We start from the raw sequence: 20,438 nt of genomic DNA, 5'->3' as shown, positions 1-20,438 counted from the left end.
GCTCTCACCCTATATCCTAGCTCATTATTACCCATCCCTGCCCACTACTATAGCAGTGGATGCCTCATCCACACACTTAAGGGCACCTTTACTTCAGGAACAACTGGATGGATGTCGCTAACCAGTATATCATGCATCTAGAGGACTGTCAGACACAGACATATGATATGCCAGCATTGTTAGAATCATATCTCTCAAGACTGATTTTTTTTTTACAAAATGGAAGGACTGGACATTATCTGGACATTTGGATGCTAACCTCGGATTTTTTTTAAGAATGTCTTAAACTCCACCTTGGAACTGTCAACAAGCAGGTGTCTTCCAAGAAATCACCTGACCCATATGGTACTTGAGGAAGATCTGGTTGTTTGTCTTGAACTGCAATCACTTTAATTGATGGGGAAAAAAAAGACTGAAAAGGCAAAGATTAGCAACTTGCTGGAAATCACATGGGAGAGAAGAAAAAACTGAAGTTGTGAACCTGCTGGTTTTGAAGGCAGTCTTGTTGGGGAACAAACTGAGGAAAGAAGGCGACCCTAGCTGGCTCTCTCTCTCTCTCTATCTCTTTATCTCTGTTTCTATACCTTGCGTGCAAATGTGTATGGCTATCAACCTGTAGCCAGCGAACCCTCATCTGAGTGTAACTGCTCTGCATTTGGACCTGCAAAGCGGAGAACTTCCAGATGTCCTCCAGGGCCAGCGGCCTGTTTTCACATGAGAGAACTCTGGGTTGACAGCATCGAGACCCTGCAAACTTTATTCTTTATTTTATAATATCCATCCTCTAAAGCTCATCTCTGCAGAGAGACTCTATCTGTTTATCCTTTGTTATCTGTGTGTGTGTGTCTGTGCGTGCGTACACGCGCTGGGGGAATTCTTTAGGAAGAGATAGATAGTTATACTTCCGGATTACAATTGTGTGTTAACCAGTACTTGCAACTTGTCAAAAAGAAGTTTTGTTCTATGATAAACAATCGTTCAGAGTTTATTGAAAGAAGTCTGGTTGAAGACTCTTTCATTCTGGGCACCAGTAGGGGAAATAAACGATTGGCTATTTTGGTGAGAAAATTAAACTTTTAAATGAATGGTATGGCCTGCGGAGTAGTGGGGCTGGATCATACGCGCACTCCTCCCATCCTGGTCAAAATATTATTGAAAAAGAAGCTCTTGCCAACATGTGGGCTTGCGAAAAGTTCTCCGACTGCATTATTGGCCTGAAAGTCACCATTGAAACAGATCATAAACGACTGGTTTCACTGTTAGACGAGAAGGAACTTGCAAAGATGCCCCCCCCAGAATTCAGAAATTCCATTTGCATCTCATGAGATTCACATATAAGGGGTGTATGTTCAAGGGAAACATCAAATGACTGCAGACACAGTATCCAGGGCCACAGTCGACTTTCCTATGACACATGGTGTCAACCTGGTTGAGGAGCTCAAGGCGTACTCCTAACTGGTGTAAAGACAAATGCCAGCTACCTCAGGGAAACTTCAGCAAATCCACCAGGAGCAGATGCGAGATACGAAGTGTGTCCACATCCGCTGTTACTGTCAACAAGGGCGGCCGTAGCAGAAGCCAGGCAGCAGCATCATGAAGTTTGGTTTGAACAGCAGAAACATTTCAATGTGTTAGATGATCCGTTAGTATACAATGAACAGTTGGTCATTCCAATCTCCCTTTGGCTGGAGATTCTTCAAAAAATTCACCAAGGCCACCTGGGAATTGCAAAGTGCAGAGTGCGTGCCAAATCTGCAGCATGGTGGCTGGGCATATCAAGGACCAATGAAGAAATGATTGCAAACTTCAGTGGCTGAGATTTTTCGGCCCTGCCGCAGGAGATTCGGCAGCCCAGCCAAAAGTCCATTAACTTTCAGCCGGACCAGATGATCCTGGCAGTGGGCAGGGCTGGAAAGTGTGTGCACAGCACAAGCCAGACCAAAGAGAATCCCTCATCCCACACAGCTCTCTACCAGCCATGGGAACAGTTGGGAATCAATTTTTTCATTTTTAATGGCAAGTCCTTTTCATCGTGAATGACAACTTCTCCTGATTGATCAAGGTGAAGCAATTACACACGATGACCACCAAGGTGGTCGTGAGATCCTTGAAGGAAACGTTTCCGAGCAATGGCATCCCGGACCAGGTGGTGTCCAATAACAGCCTGCAGTTTGCAAATAACTGCTCCACTCAATTTGCCATCAGTTATGACTTTCAACACTGTACCAGCTCCCCAAGATATCCACAATCGAACGGTGAGGACAAAAGGGGCATCTGTACCACTTAAGCTCTTCTAAGAAAGAACAGCGACTTCTCTACGGCGCTTTTAACTTTTAGATCCACCCCGCTGCAATGTGGTTTAGCCTCATCAGAGTCCTGATGGGCAGAAAACTCCACACCCAACTCCTAACACTGCTAAAGAAACTAATCCCAGGGTGGGAAGTCAAGGACTACTGAAACATTCAGGACTGAGAACAGTCCCACAGGCAGCGGCAAGCATCGGCCTACAATAGAAAGCACTGCACCAGAAACCCCCACAGTTACACAAAGGAGACAGGGTGTGGATTAGGGACCTTGAAAGAGAGACAATGACCAGCCAAGTCTCCTCCTCATCCCTTGAGGCGAACCCCGTACTATACACTTGAACAAATTAGAAGAAGACAATCAATTGCCAGGAACAAAAATTACAACTCAAATTCCAAATCAACAAAGGTTGCCCAGGTCAACAGAGCCTACCACTCCTCTGAATGTGACCAGAACGATATCTGGAAGACTGTCAAGCCTCCAGACCATCTGAATTTATAAAGTCAGAGACTTGAGGGGAGGAGAAGGGGTAGCATGATTGTAATGTAAATACGTTGACTAAAGACTTGGGCGGGGGTGTGGTGTAGTATAAGGGTATCTGGCATAGCGAGGGTTAATGTGTGACTGGGAAACAGTACCATCCACAGTGTGATGTAAAGAGACACATGACCTGAGACCAGGGTTAGTTGTGGACTAGACAGAGACCTGTGTAGAAGTAAGCATGGAATGAAGTCATAGCTTGGGCTATATCCTCTAAATATGTACATAGTTATGTGTTATCAATGAACAGTTAATGGTCAACCATACAAGACTCAGAACTTCTTCATGCAATCTACTGAACATACAACAGTCATCACCCCCTTTAGCCATACCTCTGGCCTCTTGAACCCAGCCCCTCCAACCCCTCACCTTCTTCCCCCATCCCTCCCCAGATTGAAGGCATGAGGAATCCTGTTGCATCTGTTGGTTAAGTAATTAAGGTGCTTAAAAAATCAATTAGAACTGATTAACCTTCAATTCTGAATTTCCCAGCCAGGGCATATGGTTCGCAACCTATCAGCAACTCCCAGGGTCAACCAAGGTACATGCACAGCAGGGAGAGCTTCTTCATTCAAAGTGAAAAGCTGAGAAGGCTTTGATCAGTGAAACTGAAGATCTCCGGCCATGGCCAAGTGGTAGCTGCTGTCAAAGTTCTTCTTCTCTCAGAGAGTGAAATCACTGCTTGACAGGCAATTGCCAACTTCTTGGAAGGCATTTCACCTGCTAGCAATTCACTCAACTTTAGCTGCTCTTCCTTGCTGTCAGCTTTCACCACAGCATGGGTGCAGATTATACAGCTCCATTTTACACCCCTGATGAAGAGCAACAGGAGAAGTAACATCAGCACCAATAGCACTAGCAACAGGAGCAAGACTGGCAACACGACCAGCTGCCTTCTCCTCAGCTGGATGCAGAGGGAATGGACTCCAAGATCCAGCTGGAAGGAGGCAAGACCTCCAACAAACCACCTACAGGCAGAGAATCAGCCTTCCCGACATGTCTGAACACCAGTGCCTCAGGAGGCTCAGGCACTCACTGTAGGTCACTGCGTACATGTGCAGCCTCCTGAAACAAAACTTTCTTCCCAGTGGAGCAGGGGGACATGTATTGCCAATGGCCAATAAGGCGCCTGTCACTGGGGTAGCCACTCCTTCCCACCACTGCTCTCCCCCGCCCAAGACAGCTCTCTTCCTCTTGTCAAGTTGGGTGCTCTTTTCTCCTGCATTGAGAGAATTTAGAGAATTGTGAATGTTCATAAAGACTTGCTTGGAGAGGAGAAATGGACAACATTTGTGCAGGGTTACCATGAGATACGAGTGTGAGAGGGCAATAAGATGAGGGTGAGTGTGAGTGTTGACTGCTCAGTTGGGGATGTGAGGTGCCTGCACAGAGAGGATTGAGTGCAGCTGCAAGGTATGTAGTTCTGAGGAATACTGTGCAGGAGAAAGCTGGACAAGTCAGAGTGTGAGGCTTGACACCTGAAAGTGTTATGCCAGTCACCTATCATGACCTCCTGATGTTCTGGATCATCTTGGTGCACTGTCTCCAGGTTGGAGTGAACGCACTTCTGCTGCTGACTTCCTCAGCCACTTCCATCCACACCTGCTTGGTTCTCTTCCCCCTGTCCTTGAGAGAGCTCACCTCACTGCAGCCCCTCAGATTCTGCAGTAGGACCTTGAGGTAAGAGTGAGGGACCAGAGGAGCAGCTTTCCCAGGACCCTGTCCATTCCTGTGGTTGCTGCATCCTCAAAAATCCAAGTGTTGGTGAACTATTGTAACCCATGCCAGGGTCCCTTTAACTAGAAATCCTTTCTTCGATAGAATAGAGGAATCATCTTGCCCTCGCCCTCCCTGATTGGTCAGGGAACCCAGAGTTGGGATGCTAACACTGTGCCTCAGGAAAAGAGCTTCAGGAAAGGTCGACAATTAGTAAATCAGTCTCCTGACATGCAAGTAGCCCCATTGTTCCAGCGGGGATTAAGTCCCCAAACCATCCAAAGTTCCAAGGAAGAGTCATACTGGACTCGAGGCATTAACTGTTTGTCCGTCCACGGATACTGCCAGACCTACTGAGTTTCCCCAGCATTTTCTATTTTCATTTCAGACCTCCAATATCTGCAGTATTTTGCTTTTATTATAGGTAGGGAAGTTGTGTTGTTCAAGCCCCACTCTGGGACTTGAGCACATCATCCAGACTGACACCTGATGCAGCACAGAGGGAGTGCCACATTGTTGTAAGTGCCTTTCTTCATCTGCCAGTTGCTGTGACTCAGCTGAGTGTCACAGTACAAGTGGAAGAAGAGAACTAAGCTCTTCCTGGTGGCTTGGCTCACCAAAAGATCAAAGGTTAAAGACTTGCTATCTACACTGGTTGTGGGACTTTGCTGGGTGCAAACATAGCTGCTTGATTTGTGTGCACAATGACGTTCACTGTACTTTCTAAGTAATTCATTGCCTGCCAAAGTTTTGCTGAGAGACCGACAAGATAAATTACGAGGTGCTTTTGTCATGTATTTCAGGAGCCTCTGAGGACGATAAACTGTCAGTCTCAGCCATGGAGGGAAGGTTTTCACGCAGCACATCCATGCAAGACACTCTCCGGGAAGGACTGGGTATACCCCCGCCTCCTCAGATAGCCCCTCCCCCACCACCCTCCCCATACCTTTTAGATACAGGCCCTCCTCCTCCTTTCTCCCCACCTCCACCCCCAGGACGAACTTATGACAATGTGCGTTCCAGCTTTAAGCCCAACACGGAAGCGAAAATTCATGGGGGGCAGCAGGCGGTGACGACAGCGGAGGTCTATGAGCCAAGTCGGACTCCTGTGCCTCCAGTAGAAAGGCAGAAAAGAGCCAGGTCAATGATAATCCTGCAGGATTCATCCTACTATCCCATAGAGCCAACAGACATCCCCTGGCCCGGCCCCTCACCAACCTCTCAAGAGAAAAGCAAACGGAAGGCAAAGTTGGTCGACAACCCATATGCAAATGTGGGCCAGTTCAATGTGGGCCTTTTTGCGCCAACAAAGCCGCTTCGTAAGAAAAGCCCTCTGGTCAAACAGTTCCAGGTTGAAGACGCAATAGAGAGAGCATCAGCAGCTGGTTCTTCTGTGGCTGGCAAGGAGCTATTAGCCAGGAGGATAGCACAACACTCTGGAAAAGAATATGAGCAGCAGCAGCAGCAGAGAGAGGGAATCAGCAAAGCGCAGGAGGACGGTCAAGATCTGGCCAGCCCTTTTTCTGTCGCCATTGCAGGAGCAGTACGGGACCGAGAAAAAAGGTTGGAAGAGAAGAGGAAATCAACAGTCTTCCTTTCTGTAGGTGCCATTGAAAGCGACACAGCACCCAACATCCCAGCTCTGCAACAGTCCAGGTCAGTTGACGAGAGACTACTGAGTAGCAGTGACAGGTCTCTCCGATCGCCAATCCCTTCACCTGTCTCCTCCTCAAGACCACCAGCAAGCACACCTGTGACTTTTATACATCCCCTCACAGGGAAGCCGCTGGATCCCAATTCACCACTGGCACTTGCGCTGGCCGCAAGGCAGCGGGCATTGGTCGCCGAAACACAACATCAGCGGGCGGCCGGAAGCAGTGAAACTGTAAAAGCTCAGGAGAGAAACGCCCCTTTGTACATGGAGAGCCACAGCAAAGAGGCAAAGAAAACAGAAGTCGAGGGCCTCACATCGCCTCCCTTCTCTCCAGAGGATAAAGCAAGCTACAGTCCAACATCTGGGTTGCCAGTAACTGCAAAACATCAGTGGGGAACTCCTACCACTCTGAGGAAAGAAATAGAAACTAGACCAGTGCAGATAGAAAAGCTAGAGCGAGAAGAGAAGAGAGTGGAAGAGAAGAAGAGTATGCTTATCAACATAGTGGATACATCGCAACAGAAAACAGCAGGCCTGCTGATGGTCCATGCAACGAGTAATGGGCAAGAGTCAGAACTTCAAGAAACTCCAACGACTGCCTTGAAGCCATCATCACCACAGCCTCAACCGTCCCCTACCGAGACACTCGCTTCTCAGCCTCCCAGTGCTGCTTCTGAGCCTCCACCTACTGAAGCACCTGGGAAAACCCAAACTCAAGGAAGTTCTGATGAAGATGTGGAGCCCTTTGCCATTTCTCTCCCTCCACTGCTGTCCTCAAGCGACGAGGAAACAAGAGAGGAACTTGCAAAGATTGGGCTTGTGCCACCTCCTGATGAATTTGCAAATGGCATCTTCACCCAAGCCGAGGCTGAAAAAACTGCCGGCCATCCCAGTAGACCTCCAACGGCAGCACCTTCAACTACTGGCATTTCACCCTCAGGGAAGCCTTCAGATGCCCCACCTTCAGAAGCAAGCGTGGACTCGGGTGTAGAGGAAATAGACACAAGAAGCAGTAGTGATCATCACCTGGAAACCACAAGCACGATTTCAACCGTCTCCAGCATGTCCACATTGTCGTCGGAGAGCGGAGAGCCCTTGGACACATACACATCATTTGCTGATGGACAGACCTTCATACTCGAGAAGCCTCCAGTGCCTCCAAAGCCAAAGCTAAAGTCCCAACTCAACAAAGGGCCAGTCACATTCAGGGACCCTCTCTTGAAGCAGACCTCAGACAGTGAGCTTGTTGCCCAACACCAGCCGTCCGCGCTGCCCCCCGGCGTGGGACGGTCTCGCTACCTCATACAGAGAAAGTCCAAGTTGTGGGGGGATGCCGTTGAGCCCAGGCCCATTCAGATGGTTGAGGGCAGCAAACCCACTGTAATAAGCGAGCTGAGCTCCAGGCTGCAGCAATTATCTAAGGATACTCACTCACTCGGGGACGAGCCGTCAACAGCCTCTCTAGAAATAGGAAAGAGGTCACCTGTTGTCACTGCACGGTAAGGCCAAATTACAAATTTCTCAGTGTAGAGGTGCTAGTGTTTTCTCAATGTCCCAAAAACATGATCATTTTTCTCAGTATCAATTCCAGAGCTTATTTTTAAAAGTGAATCTCTTTTCAGGTATTCTATGGTGAATGAGCACCATTCCTGATGCACTTAAATTAACAAGTAAAGGGCTTTCAAATTAATGGAGATAGAGTGATAAATGAGACAATTACACCCCTTGTCCCCATGGTAGACTAACTGACAAGTTTCAAAGGTTTTCAAACTGATATTTGGAAAGAAAGTTTGTTGCACTAAATTGTTTACGAAAATAGTCCGTGAAAATGTTAATGAGGGCTACTACTGAATTAAGCAAATTTAAATTGCAGTTGCTTGATGATTGTGCGAATATTTCTCTTTCATTTGAGGACCATAGAAGCTGGAACTCTGAATATGTAAGAATTGGAACATTTAAAATGCTTGGTTTGTGGGGGGGATGGAGTCAGTGAGCATACACAATGCAGTCAGGTAAACAAGAATTATATTAATCACCTGTGTCTGGCCGCAGGATCCCCTTTACAGAAGCAGATAGGAGCATCATGAGGCATTCAGTGATGGGACATGGGCAGAGTTCCCAGTCTTATGTTATGTTGTGTTGCATTGCACAAACCTTCCTGCTAAATGGACTTCTCCTGATATTCCACCTCACCTTCTTTCCTTCCCAGGGAGGTACCCCATACATAACCAATTAAAGAACCTCTTTCAAAACTTTCTCTTCAAACAGTCAAGCTGATCAGGCCCCAACCCATTGGTTATTACCCAAAATCGAACTTTGCTCCAAATGTGATCTTGTAGTTTCCTGAGTAGTGTTTAAAATATAACATTCGCACAGCTAACTTTAATTCAATTTAAATTGGTGGACCCTAGTTGTATCTAGCCTAATTATTTCAAACATTCTATCCTCCTTTATGTTATCTTTAATAATGTTAGACATGCTGGGACCAGTGTCCTGGCGAATTGAATAATTAGGGTTGTAGATAGGGCCTTAAACTAAAGAGTTGGGGGGGAGGGTTCAGTTGCATGGGAATATAAAAAATCAAAGTTTAAGGAGAGGGTAAGAGTGCAGGTTAGTGACGAGGCTGATTGCTATCAAAAAGTGAAAGGAAGGGACAGAGTGTGTGAACGCCATATTGCACCAAAGAATCATATAAGAGTAGGGAAAATTGACAATAGGGCAAACTTAAAGGCTTTGTATCTGAATGCACATAGCATTTGAAATAAAACTAATGAGTTAACAGCGTAAATAGAGATAAATAGGTATGATTTGCTGGCGATGACTGAGACGTGGTTACAGGAAGAACAGGTTTGGGAATTGAATATCCAAGGGTACTCAGTGTTTCGGAAGGATAGGCAGGAAAGAAAAGGAGGTGGTGTAGCTTTGTTAGTAAAGGAAGAGATCAGTGCTATAGTGAGGAATGATATAGGCACTTGACAGCAAGACGTAGAGTCAGTCTGGGTAGAAATGAGAAATAGCAAGGGAAAGAAGTCCCTGGTGGGAGTAATCTATAGGTCCCCAAACAGTAGTTCAGCAGTAGGGCACAGTATACACCAGGAAATACTGGGAACATGTAAGAAAGGCATGGCAACAATCATGGGTGATTTTAATATGCATGTAGACTAGGCTAATCAAATTGGCAAGGGTAGCTTTGAGGAAGAGTTCATTGAGTGTATTAGAGATTGTTCCTTGGAGCAATATGTTGTGGAACCAACCAGGGAGCAGGCTATTCTGGATTTGGTTTTGTGTAATGAGATGGGATTAATTAATGATCTCATAGTAAAGGATCCTCTAGGGAAGAGTGATCATAGCATAATAGAATTTCAAGTTCAGTTTGAGAGCGAGAAACTTGAGTCCCATATTAGTGTTCTGGAGTTAAACAAAGGTAACTACATAGGCATGAGGGCAGATTTGGCCCAAGTGGACTGGGAAGGAAGACTACAAGGTAGGACAGTTGATGAACAGTGGCAGGTATTTCAGGAGGTATTCAATTCCTCCCAAGTAAAATATATCCCAATAAGGAAGAAAGATGGTAAGAGGGGAAAAAAGCATCCATGGCTAAGCAAGGAAGTTAAAGATAACTTAAAAGCAAAAATTAAGGCATACCAAATTGCAAAGGTCAGTGGCAGGCTGGATGATTGGGAAACTTTTAAAGATCAACAAAGGGTTACTAAAAAAACATAAAAAGAGCAAAGGTAAATTATGAAAGAAAACTAGCGCAAAATGTAAAAACTTATAGCAAAAGCTTCTACAAGTATATAAAAGGAAAGAGAGTAGCTAAACTGAATGTTGGTCCCTTGGAGGACAAGACTGAGGAGTTAATAGTGGTGAACGCAGAAATGGCTGTGATGCTTAATCAATATTTAGCCTCAATTTTCACAGTGGAGGACACTAGTACCACCCCAATAGTAACAGGTAGTGCAGAGAATATAGAGGAGGAACTTAGAACAATCACCATCACTAGAGAAAAAGTACTGAGCAAACTATTGGGATTAAAGGATGACAAGTCCCCAGGACCTGATGGCCTACATCCCAGGGCCTTAGAGGAAGTGGCAGTGAAGATATAATATTCCAAAATTCCCTGGATTCTGGAAAGGTTCCAGTGGCTTCGAAAAATGCTAAAATAACTCCCTTATTCAAAAAGTGGGGGAGGTCGAAAGTAGGAAACTATAGACCAGTTAGTTTACCGTCTGCCGTTGGGAAATTGTTGGAATCCATTATTAAGGAAGTAGTAATGGGGCATTTGGAAAGTCAAAATGCAATCCATCAGAGTCAACATGGTTTTATTATGAGTAAATCATGTTTGACTAATTTGCTAGAGTTCTTTGAAGATGTGACAAGCAAAGTGGATAAAGGGGTCCTGTAGATGTAGTATATCTGAACTTCCAGAAGGCCTTTGATAAGGTGCCACCATAAGATTAATACACAAGATAAGATCGCACGGAGTTAGGGGTAATATATTAGCTTGGATAGAGGATTGGCTAACCAACAGAAAGCAGAGGGTCGGGATAAATGGGTGTTTTTCTGCATGGCAAGCTGTAACTAATGGGGTGCCACAGGGTTCGATCCTTGGACCCCAACTATTTACATATTAATGACTTGGATTCAGGGATAGAAGGTAATATAGCTAAATTTGCAGATGACACCAAAATAGATGGGAAAGTAAGTTGCAATGGAGACATAAGAAATTTACGAATGGATATGGACAGGTTAGGTGATTGGGCCAAAATTTGGCAGATGGTGTTTAACGTGGATAAGTGTGAGGTTATCCATTTTGGTCAGAAAAATAAAAAGGTGACTTATTATTTAATTGGAGAGAAACTTCAGAATGCTTCAGTACAGAGGGACCTGGGTGTCCTCGTGCATGAATCGCTGAAAGCTAGTATGCAGTTACAGCAGGTAATAAGGAAGGCAAATGCAATTTTGGCATTTATTGCTAAAGGAATAGAGTATAAAAATAGGGAAGTGTTGTTGCAACTGTACAAGGCATTGGTGAGACCGCACCTGGAGTACTATGCACAGTTTTGGTCCCCTTACTTGAGGAAGGATGTAGTTGCACTGGAGGTGGTTCAGAGGAGGTTCACTAGATTGATTCCAGAGATGCGGGGCTTGTCTTATGAGGAGAGATTGAGCAGTTTAGGCCTATACTCGCTAGAGTTTAGAAGGATGAGAGGAAATCTAATTGAGGTATATAAGATACCAAAGGGGATAGACAAAGTAGATGTGGAGCGGATGTTTCCCCTTGTGGGGCATTCTAGAACGAGAGGCTATAGTTTTAGGCTAAGCGGTGATAGATTTAAATCAGCGATGAGGAGGAATTACTTTTCTCAAAGGGTCGTGAATCTGTGGAATTCACTACCTCAGAGTGCAGTGGATGCCGGGACACTGAATAAATTTAAAGAGGAGATAGACAGATTTTTAATTAGTAATGGGTTGAAAGGTTATGGGGAGAGGGACAGAAATTGGAGTTGAGGCCGAAATGAGATCAGCCATGATCGTAATGAATGACAGGGCAGGCTTGAGGGTCTGAATTGCCTACTCCTGCTCCTAGTTGTTATGTTCTTATGTTCTGAGTCAGAACCCTTCTGTCTACAACTCTCCAAAAAATTCAAAGCTAAGGCATTAAGCCAATCACCATTGCTAAATCTATGTGTGTCAGGGATCATTCTCATTGCCATTCTCTGTACATGATTTAGCAGCAATGTCCTTCTTAAGGTGAGGGGATCAAAATTATACACAACACTGTAGACAAAGTCTCACCCAAGTCTTACATGAACCTTATATAAACTGCCAGCCATAGTTCAATTGGTAGCAGTCTCTGAGTCAGGAGGTGGTGGATCTCACTCCAGAGACTTAAGCACACACAGATCTAGGCTGGCACTCCAACGTGATACTGAGAAAGTGCTTCTGCACCTTCTAAGGTGCGATACATACACTCTGCACCCTATTTGAAACTATGTGATTTTCTGGGACAAACCAGATAAAAACCCACACCAATGTGGGGGGAGAAATGCTGGAAATTTCTTTCAAACCTCACTTAATTGAAAGTTTTGGAAATCCAAGTCAGTATCATCTACTGGGTCTCACTGACCTATTTTGCAATAACATTTTCAATTATCAAATCTGGTTTGTCAATCATGACCTCTGCTTTCTGAAACTATGCTGACCCTGAGCTTGGTAGTCACCAGCTGACAATTGCTAGTTGTGAGTAATCCTTTTTTAACTAAGAGCATTGAATGCACTTTCCACCTGTAATCATCTGGTGCTACCCAGGCTCTTGGTGAAAGATTAAAAATATTTGCAAAGGCTTCACCAACAACCTCAGCCATTTTCTTCAGCTCTTTGGATGAAATGAATACGGCTTTGGTGCTTTCTCCGCATTCACCTCCTTTAAATGACCTTCTGCAATCTTCCACGAGATGTATAAGCAGCCCGTTTGAGAATTAGTTTTATCTGCAATACGATCGCAACTGCAGAAAATCCAGCAGAAGACAGCTGAAAGGCGCCCTATCTATCCCACTGCAGGGGTGGAACACATGCACTAGGCTGGAAACTCCAGTGTAGTACTGAGTGCTGCAAATTGTTGCGGGTTTTTAGACTTCAGACAGTCAGTTCATCTGGATTAACATCCAAGACACCCTTGCACTATTCAAAGAACGGCAGCTATCCACGTGTGGAGGAGGGAGAGGTGGGGAGGTCTCCTTACATCAAGGGCACATGTAACCTGCACCATAGGTGGAGCATGTCATATGGCCAAACCAGACATACCTCCCCAGCAACAGGCTGTTGGAGTCCAGGCTGTGATCATGGCTTGGGTCTCTTGTCAAAAAGCCATTTATTTTTTGACTGCATCTCGCTGTTGGCTTTAAGAGCAACTCAGCATCTCCTCTTCCCCGCCTCGTCCCCCACCACTCTCCAAGCCCAGCCAGGAAACTTCAGTCTAACTTTCAGTATTCTGCAGTAAATAAGCATCCAGATGAACCCTTAATGGGATATAAGTCAGATAGCATGCTCCTAAACTCTAAATATCCACCAGGATCAACAGCAGAGGTCACATCTTGAAATTTAAGCCATGAATTGCCATTTTGTGACTTTTCAGAGTCATAAGTGGTCCTGATTTTAACTTTGTGTAAGTGGTATTGTAAAGTTTGAGTGAGTTAAAATCAGGCCCATTAATGCTCAGGAATTTCTGCAAATTCCTGCTGTTTCCACTAGTTCCTTGTTCACTAAATCACTAAATCACTTTCAACTTGTTTTTAGAAACCAAGGATGTAGTTTAATGCCTCTCCCCCCCGCCACCGTGGTGGGTTTGGTTGGTGGTGGGGAGGGCATTTATTCAGGCGGGAGGGTGACCGGTGGGAACTATGCTACCTTCCCACCTCCACCCCAATTAAGTCCTTTCTGGGAAAGCCCGTGGATGGCCTTCCTGCCCTGCAACCAATTGAGGCTCACAAGTGGGCAATTAATGACCACTTAAGGGCCTCATTCACTGCTGCTGGTATTAATCCATGCGGGGAGCATGATAAGCAAACCCAAGCTCCTCGGCGATGGGGTAGTCCCTTGTTCAACGGCACTGAGTGTCTGATCAAGGGACCAGGCATGAAATGTGAGTAGCTGGCCAGGGTGTGTTGCAATAGTCAGGTCTAGATGTAACGATGGCATGGGTTAGAGTTTCAGCCGTAGATGAACTGAGGCAGGTGCAGAGTTGTAGTGTTATGTAAGTGGAAGTAGGCAGTATTAGTGATGGCACAGATATGTGAATGGAAGCTTACCTCTGGGTCAAATATGACACAAGGGTTCAGCCTCATATAGTTTCCAGGGACAGGACGGAGTTTGTAGGTAGAGATCAGAGTTTGTAGGAGGGATTGAAGACAATGACTTCATTCTTTCCAAAAATTTAATTAGAAGAACTTTTTGCTCATCCTATACTGGTTGTCAGACAAGAAATCTGATAATTTTTCAGTAGTTGTAATTTTCATACCCAATGATAATGATTCTCACACCCTGCGACAGTGATTCACATACCTAATGATAGTGATAAGACACTTCCCTCAGGAACTCTTGCAGCGATGTCCTGGGCTGCAAAAACCACAACCATATTCCTTTGTGCTGGGTATGATTCCAGCCAGTTATGATTTTTTAAAACAAGAAGAAATCCAAAATCCCAGTTATTTGCTGAAAGAACAAAGCCACATGATTCCATGGTTTAAACAAAAGAATTTTTACTATTTAAGATTCAAACAAAGCAAACACTAAATATGATCTTGGGTAACCACCTTTACTCTAAAGCCCAGAATAAAAATAAGATAAACATGAACTAACAGGCAACTTGCAGTCGATTATAAACTATAAATTACACATTAACTGGCAGATACAACTACGAGAGATCTTACGAATTGACTCAGCAGTCCACTCAGACTATATGTCATCAACCTCAGTCACAAAAGTCCTTCAAAACTCTGTCTTCCTCATGAAGAATTTCAGTTCCTCTTCTTCTGGAATTTAGCCTGATCCCCAGCAGACAGCAGCACACAACCAACCAGAACTCCATCGGCATGGTATTCGCCACAAATGGCACATGTCTGTGGAACCTCGTCAACTCTGCTTATGATGGTCTGGAACATTGCTGAGCAGGCATCTTTTGATAGGATTGCTGCTGGCATCTTCCATCACTTTGCTGTTGACTGAGAGTAGATTGATGAAGTGGTAATTGACTGGGGTGGATTTGTCCTGCTTTTGTGGATGGGACATGCCTGGGCAATTTTTCACTTTATTGAGTAGATGCCATTGTTGCATCTGTAACTGGAATGGTTTGGCTGGAGCTGTTGCTAGTTCTGGAGCGCATCTTTTCAGCACTTCTGGGATGTTGTCTGGGCCAATAGAATTTGATGTATTCATTGTGCCCAGCCTTTTCTTGAAACCATGTCAAATAAACGGAAGTGGCTGAAGACTGGCTTCTGTGATGCTGAGACCTAAGGAGGAGGCCGAAATAAATCATCTGCTCAGCATCTCTGGCTGAAGATGTCTTTTGCACTCATGTGCTGGGCTCTGCAATCAATGAGGATGGGGATAGTCATAGGGTCTTCTGCTCCCATTATCTTTTAGTCCACCACCATTCGCAAATGGATGCAGCAGGATTGCAGAGCATTGACCTGATCTATTGTTTGTGGGATCACTTAGCTCTGCTACTGCATGCTGTTTCTGCTGTTTAGCATGCATGTAGTTCTGTTTCTAGCTTTGTCATGTTGGCATCTCACTTTTAGGTACACCTAGTGCTGTCCCCAGCATGCTCTCCTCCACTTCTGATTGATCCCCTGGTTTGGTGGTAATGGTAGAGTGAGGGGTATGCCAGGCCTTGAGGTTAAAAGTTGTGGTTGAATATGATTCTGCTGTTGCTGGTAGCCCATAACATCTCTTGGATATCCACGTCTGAACTGATAGATCTGTTCTGAATCTATTGTGTGGTAGTGCCACACAAAACACTGTAGGATGTGCTCAGTGTGAAGAGACTGTACCTCCACAAAGACCGTGCTGTGGTCACACCTACCCATACTATCATGGGCAGAAGCATCTGCAAAAGGTAGATTGGTGAGGACAAGTTCAAGTAGGTTTTTCCCTCATGATGGTTTTCAACACCTGCCGCAGGCCCAGTCTGGAAGCTATGTTCTTCAGGACTCAGCTCAGTAGTGGTGCTACCAAGCCATGCGTGGTGATGGATATTGAAGTCCCCCACCCAGAGTACATTCTGTGTTTCTTCCAAGTGGTATCCAACATGGAGGAATACAAATTCATCAGCTGAGGGAGGGCGGTAGGTGATAATCAGCAAATTTCCTTGTCATGAAACTTCATGGGGTCTGGAGTTAATATTTAGGACTCCCGGTGCCACTCCTTCACCACTGTATCCCCGCCACCTTTGGTGGGTCTGACCCGCCAGTGGAATAGGACATAACCAGGGATGGTGATGGAGGAGTCTGGGACATAAAACTGAAAGATATGATTCTGTGAGTATGGCTACGTCAGGTTGTCGTTTGACTTGGGACAACTCTCCCAAATTTGCAACATGCCCAAATGTTAGTGAGGAGGACTTTGCAAGATCGACTGGGCTGGTTGTGCCTTTGTCATCTCCAAATCAGGTGCCCAGATTGATGTTGGGCAGAATGTCCTATTTTATTCTGTTATAATTTTTCATATTGGGCTAAGTGGCTTGTTTGACCATTTCTGAGGGCAGTTAAGAATCAACCACATTGTTGTGGGTTTGGAGCCACACATGGACCAGAAAGGATAAAGACAGAAGATTTCCTTCTCTAAAGGAGGGTTTGGACAACAATCTGGGTAGCTTTTCAGCTCATATTTATTTAATTAATTAACAACATTTAAACTTCCCTGCTCTCATGTTGGGATTTGAACTCACATCTCCAGATCATTAGTCCTGGCCTCTGGAGCACAAGTGCAGTAACATAACCACTATGCCACCATACCCTGTTCAGGTCATGTATTTACAAAGTTTTGTTTTCATTCATGGAATGTTGGCATCACTGGCTGGGCCAGCGTTTATTGCTCATCCCTAATTGCCCTTGAGAAGGTGGTGGTGAGCTGCCTTCTTGAACCACTGCAGTCCATATGGTGCAGGTACACCCACAGTGCTGTTAGGGAGGGAGTTCCAGGATTTTGACCCAACGACAGTGAAGGAATGGTGATATATTTCCAAGTCAAGATGGAGTATGACTTGGAGGGGAGCTTCCAGGTGATGGTGTTCCCATGCATCTGCTGCCCTTGTCTTTCTAGATGGTAGCAGTTGTGGGTTTGGAAGGTGCTGTCTAAGGAGGGTTGGTGAGAAAGTTTATTCTATTGACATCTAAGAGGAGAAAATAATGAAAGCATCAACCCCTAATCCATTCTGATGCTTTGAACTCAATATTGGATGACTGAATATTGGACTAAATGTATGCCTCATTTCAGGATCCTAGATGTAACCGGCACTGCATTTTTAGCAACTGAATGGTCCCTTTTACAGGTATATTTTACAGGTGCCAGCTGACAGTAAACCTTGTGATTTTTGTTAAAGCAGTATATTATGGTTTTGTACTCTTTTGAACCGTCCTTACCGTGAATTATTTCAGTTCTTGTGTCTTAGATCCACCTCACCAGGAACGTCCCCAGGCTCAGAGTCTATCCTAGCTTTGAGATCTAGGTAAACTTGCAGTAATGTAGCACTCAGCAAACTGTTTGGTAATTATTAATAAACCACTGGAATTTATCCTAGGTCTGCAGAGACTGTCTTTCCAATCTTCAAAATTATAAAGCATTCCACCAAATTTTATTTAAAGTATTAAAGAATACTAGTAATTGTCTAGGGCTGAAACAGACAGTTCATAACCTTAGTGTCATATTTGACCCTGAGATGAGTTTCTGACCACTTATCTGCATGATCTCAGGAAACACCTATTTCCACATCCATACCAATCGCCTGACTCTGCCTTGCCTCATCTCATCTGCTGCTGAAACCCCCAACTATATGGATGTTACATCTAGACTTGACTATTCCAACATACACCTGGTTGGACTCCCACATTCTATCATGATGTTATCCAAAATTCTGCTGCCCATGTCTTTACCCGTACCAGACCCCATTCACCCATCAGCCCTGTGCTCACTGGCCTACATTAGCGCCCTGTCAAGCAGTACCTTGATTTTAACATTCTCATCCTTGTTTACAAATCAGTCCATGGCCTCAGCCCTTCCAAACCCTGTGTTCTCCTCCATAACTCACCAAGATGTTTACACACCTCTAATTCTGGCTTCTTTAGCATCCCCAATTTTGGTTGCTCCACCCCTTCAGCTGCCAAGTCCCAAAACATTGGAATTCCCTCTCTAAAACTCCCTGTCTTCGACCTCTCTTTCCTCCCTTACGATACTCAGTAAAACCTAACTAAGCTTTTGACATTTGCCCTAATGTCGCCTTTTGTGATTTGGTATCAATCTTTGCTTGATAATGCTTCTCTGAAGCACCTTGGGGCATTTTATTACGTTAAAGATACTGTATAAGTACAAATTGCTGTTGTTGTGTTAAAGAAGCAACAAACAAATGATCATCCAATATCTCAGGGTTATGGGGAGAGAGCAAGACAATGGAATTGTTTTGGGTTGCTCTTGCAAACAAGTTAGCACAGACACAATGACCAGATCGGCCTCCTTCTGTGCAGCAAATTAATATGGTTCTAAGATTTTATAATACGATTATATATTTATAGTAGAAAATCTATTATCTAACTTCTTGAATGGAAAGAATATGAGTCACAATCAAATACTAAGCAATTGCCTTATCGTGAACTTCTTTCTTAAAATCTTACTGATTATGAGAGCTAGCTCATCAACCTTTTCTTTCCCTGTGATGTTTTCAATTGGTTTGACTACCTTTGACTAACTCAGGTTCATGAAGAGATCCAGCCAAGTGCTGCACCCCATGATTGGTTGCCATGACTAGTTTGGACTTTCATAAATAACACTTGGGTTCACAAATCGTTTGGTTGTCATGCTTTGAACTGAACAACTCCTAAAAGGATTTTCTTTTTCAAAAAGTACCCTTCACCCTGCCTACATTTGGAAACCAAGTTGAACAGACCTTTTAAAACTCTGATTTTTGGCAGTTAAATTCAAAGGGTCAAGCATCAGGGCAAACCTGGGCAAGTAAAAGCCCTCCACTTTTAGGGGATGTTGTAGTCAGGGTGACAAGGCAAATTGGGTGGAGCTAAATCATCGGAACAGAAATCCAGCTTGGCATTTTTGCATTTGTGACTGGCCTTCGAAAAATCCCTGAAACTTCAAGCATTGGGAAAATTTCATTCAAACCGGAGAGAGGATGCAGAGGAGCTTTACCAGAAATAGATCAGGGATGAGTGAACTCAGTTCTTTGAAAAAATTAGAGAAGCTGAGATTGTTCTCCACAGAGCAGAGAACGTTAAGGAGAGATTGGTAGACGTTAAGGTTTGGAATGCACTGTTTGATAGGGTGGTGGAAATGTATTCAATCGTAACTTTCAAAAGGGAATTTCAGTTTTGAGGAAAGAATGGGGATGCGGGACAAACTGGATTATTCTTCAAAAGAGCCAGCACTGATTCAGTGAACCATGTGGCCTCTTCCTGTGCTGAATTATTACATGATTTTATGATAAAGGTGTTCATAATTTCAGGGGTTTTGGTAGAGAGTAATTAAGGAGCAACTGTTTCCACTGGAGGAGAGCCAGTAACCAAAGGACAAAGATATAAGGTAACTGACAAAAAGGCAAGAGGGATGATGAGATTTTTTTTATGCAGTTAGTTTTAATGAGCAAGATTGTAATACCTGAAAGGGTGGTAGAAGCAGATTCAATAGTCACTTTCAAAGGGAATTGGATATATACTTGAAAAGTAGAAGAAGCATGGGAGTAGAACTTGCAGAATAGCACTTTCAAAGAGCCAACAAGGCATAATGGGCCAAGTGGCCTCCTAATGTGCTGTAAGGTTCTATGTGATAATCTCAAGCTATTCATTTGCAGTTATTGTCTTTGGTAACTCTGCCTAATGAAACTGTTACGTATAATAAGGATTGTCAAACAGTAGAGTTCTTTTTTAGACAGGGTTTTGTGAACAGTGTTCATGTGCATTTGGGCCATTGAGTTTGAAACTTAACTAACAGCATTAAAGTATTTTAGAGTGTGTGAGTATCCCACTCTGTAGAGTTTCATTTGAGTTATTGGGTCTAAAACCCAGAATACATTGCTAGCCCAAATAAATGGTGGATTAACATCATACCCACAATTTCAAAGGTCCTAAGGAATGAATATGGAAATTGAACAGTATCCTTCAGATGGTTGGATGGTGGACAGTGGGGATTATGCTCATTGTAAACTTGTCTAACCTGCAATTGCTTGATACTGTCACTAATGCTAATAGTGCTATAGACTCTCTGTAGAGGGAGCTCTATACTTTGTGCAATACACCTGCTTTATACAGTAATGCAACTCCGAGCAACATCATCCTTCATTATTAAGCATGTAAACAAAAAAGGGGTAAAACAAATAAGTAAAATGACCTTGAATGACATTAGTATTCAAATACTTAATCACCTTGTCCCAAATCCGTCCATCTATTGTTCACACATTCTTGTTTATTTTATGTCCTTGTGAAAGGAGCATAGAGGGGAACTT

At 44.2% G+C, this 20,438-nt stretch overlaps 1 protein-coding gene across 2 annotated transcripts in view; it reads left to right on the top strand.

Moving 5' to 3' along the window:
* The window catches only part of shank3a (SH3 and multiple ankyrin repeat domains 3a), a 1,183,771-nt gene that overhangs the window by 1,107,066 nt on the left and 56,267 nt on the right, over window positions 1-20,438 (top strand). For both annotated transcript variants that reach the window (XM_078553129.1, XM_078553130.1), the window contains one exon: window positions 5,364-7,713. In XM_078553129.1, the coding sequence (XP_078409255.1) occupies window positions 5,364-7,713 (2,350 nt within the window). The remainder of the gene's footprint in view (window positions 1-5,363; window positions 7,714-20,438) is intronic.

This window comes from Cetorhinus maximus, chromosome 12 (assembly GCF_964194155.1).
Source record: "Cetorhinus maximus chromosome 12, sCetMax3.hap1.1, whole genome shotgun sequence".
Classification (NCBI taxonomy): Eukaryota; Metazoa; Chordata; class Chondrichthyes; order Lamniformes; family Cetorhinidae; genus Cetorhinus; species Cetorhinus maximus.
The sequence above is the reverse complement of the archived record's forward strand: the minus strand, read 5'-3'. Positions and strand labels throughout refer to the sequence as shown.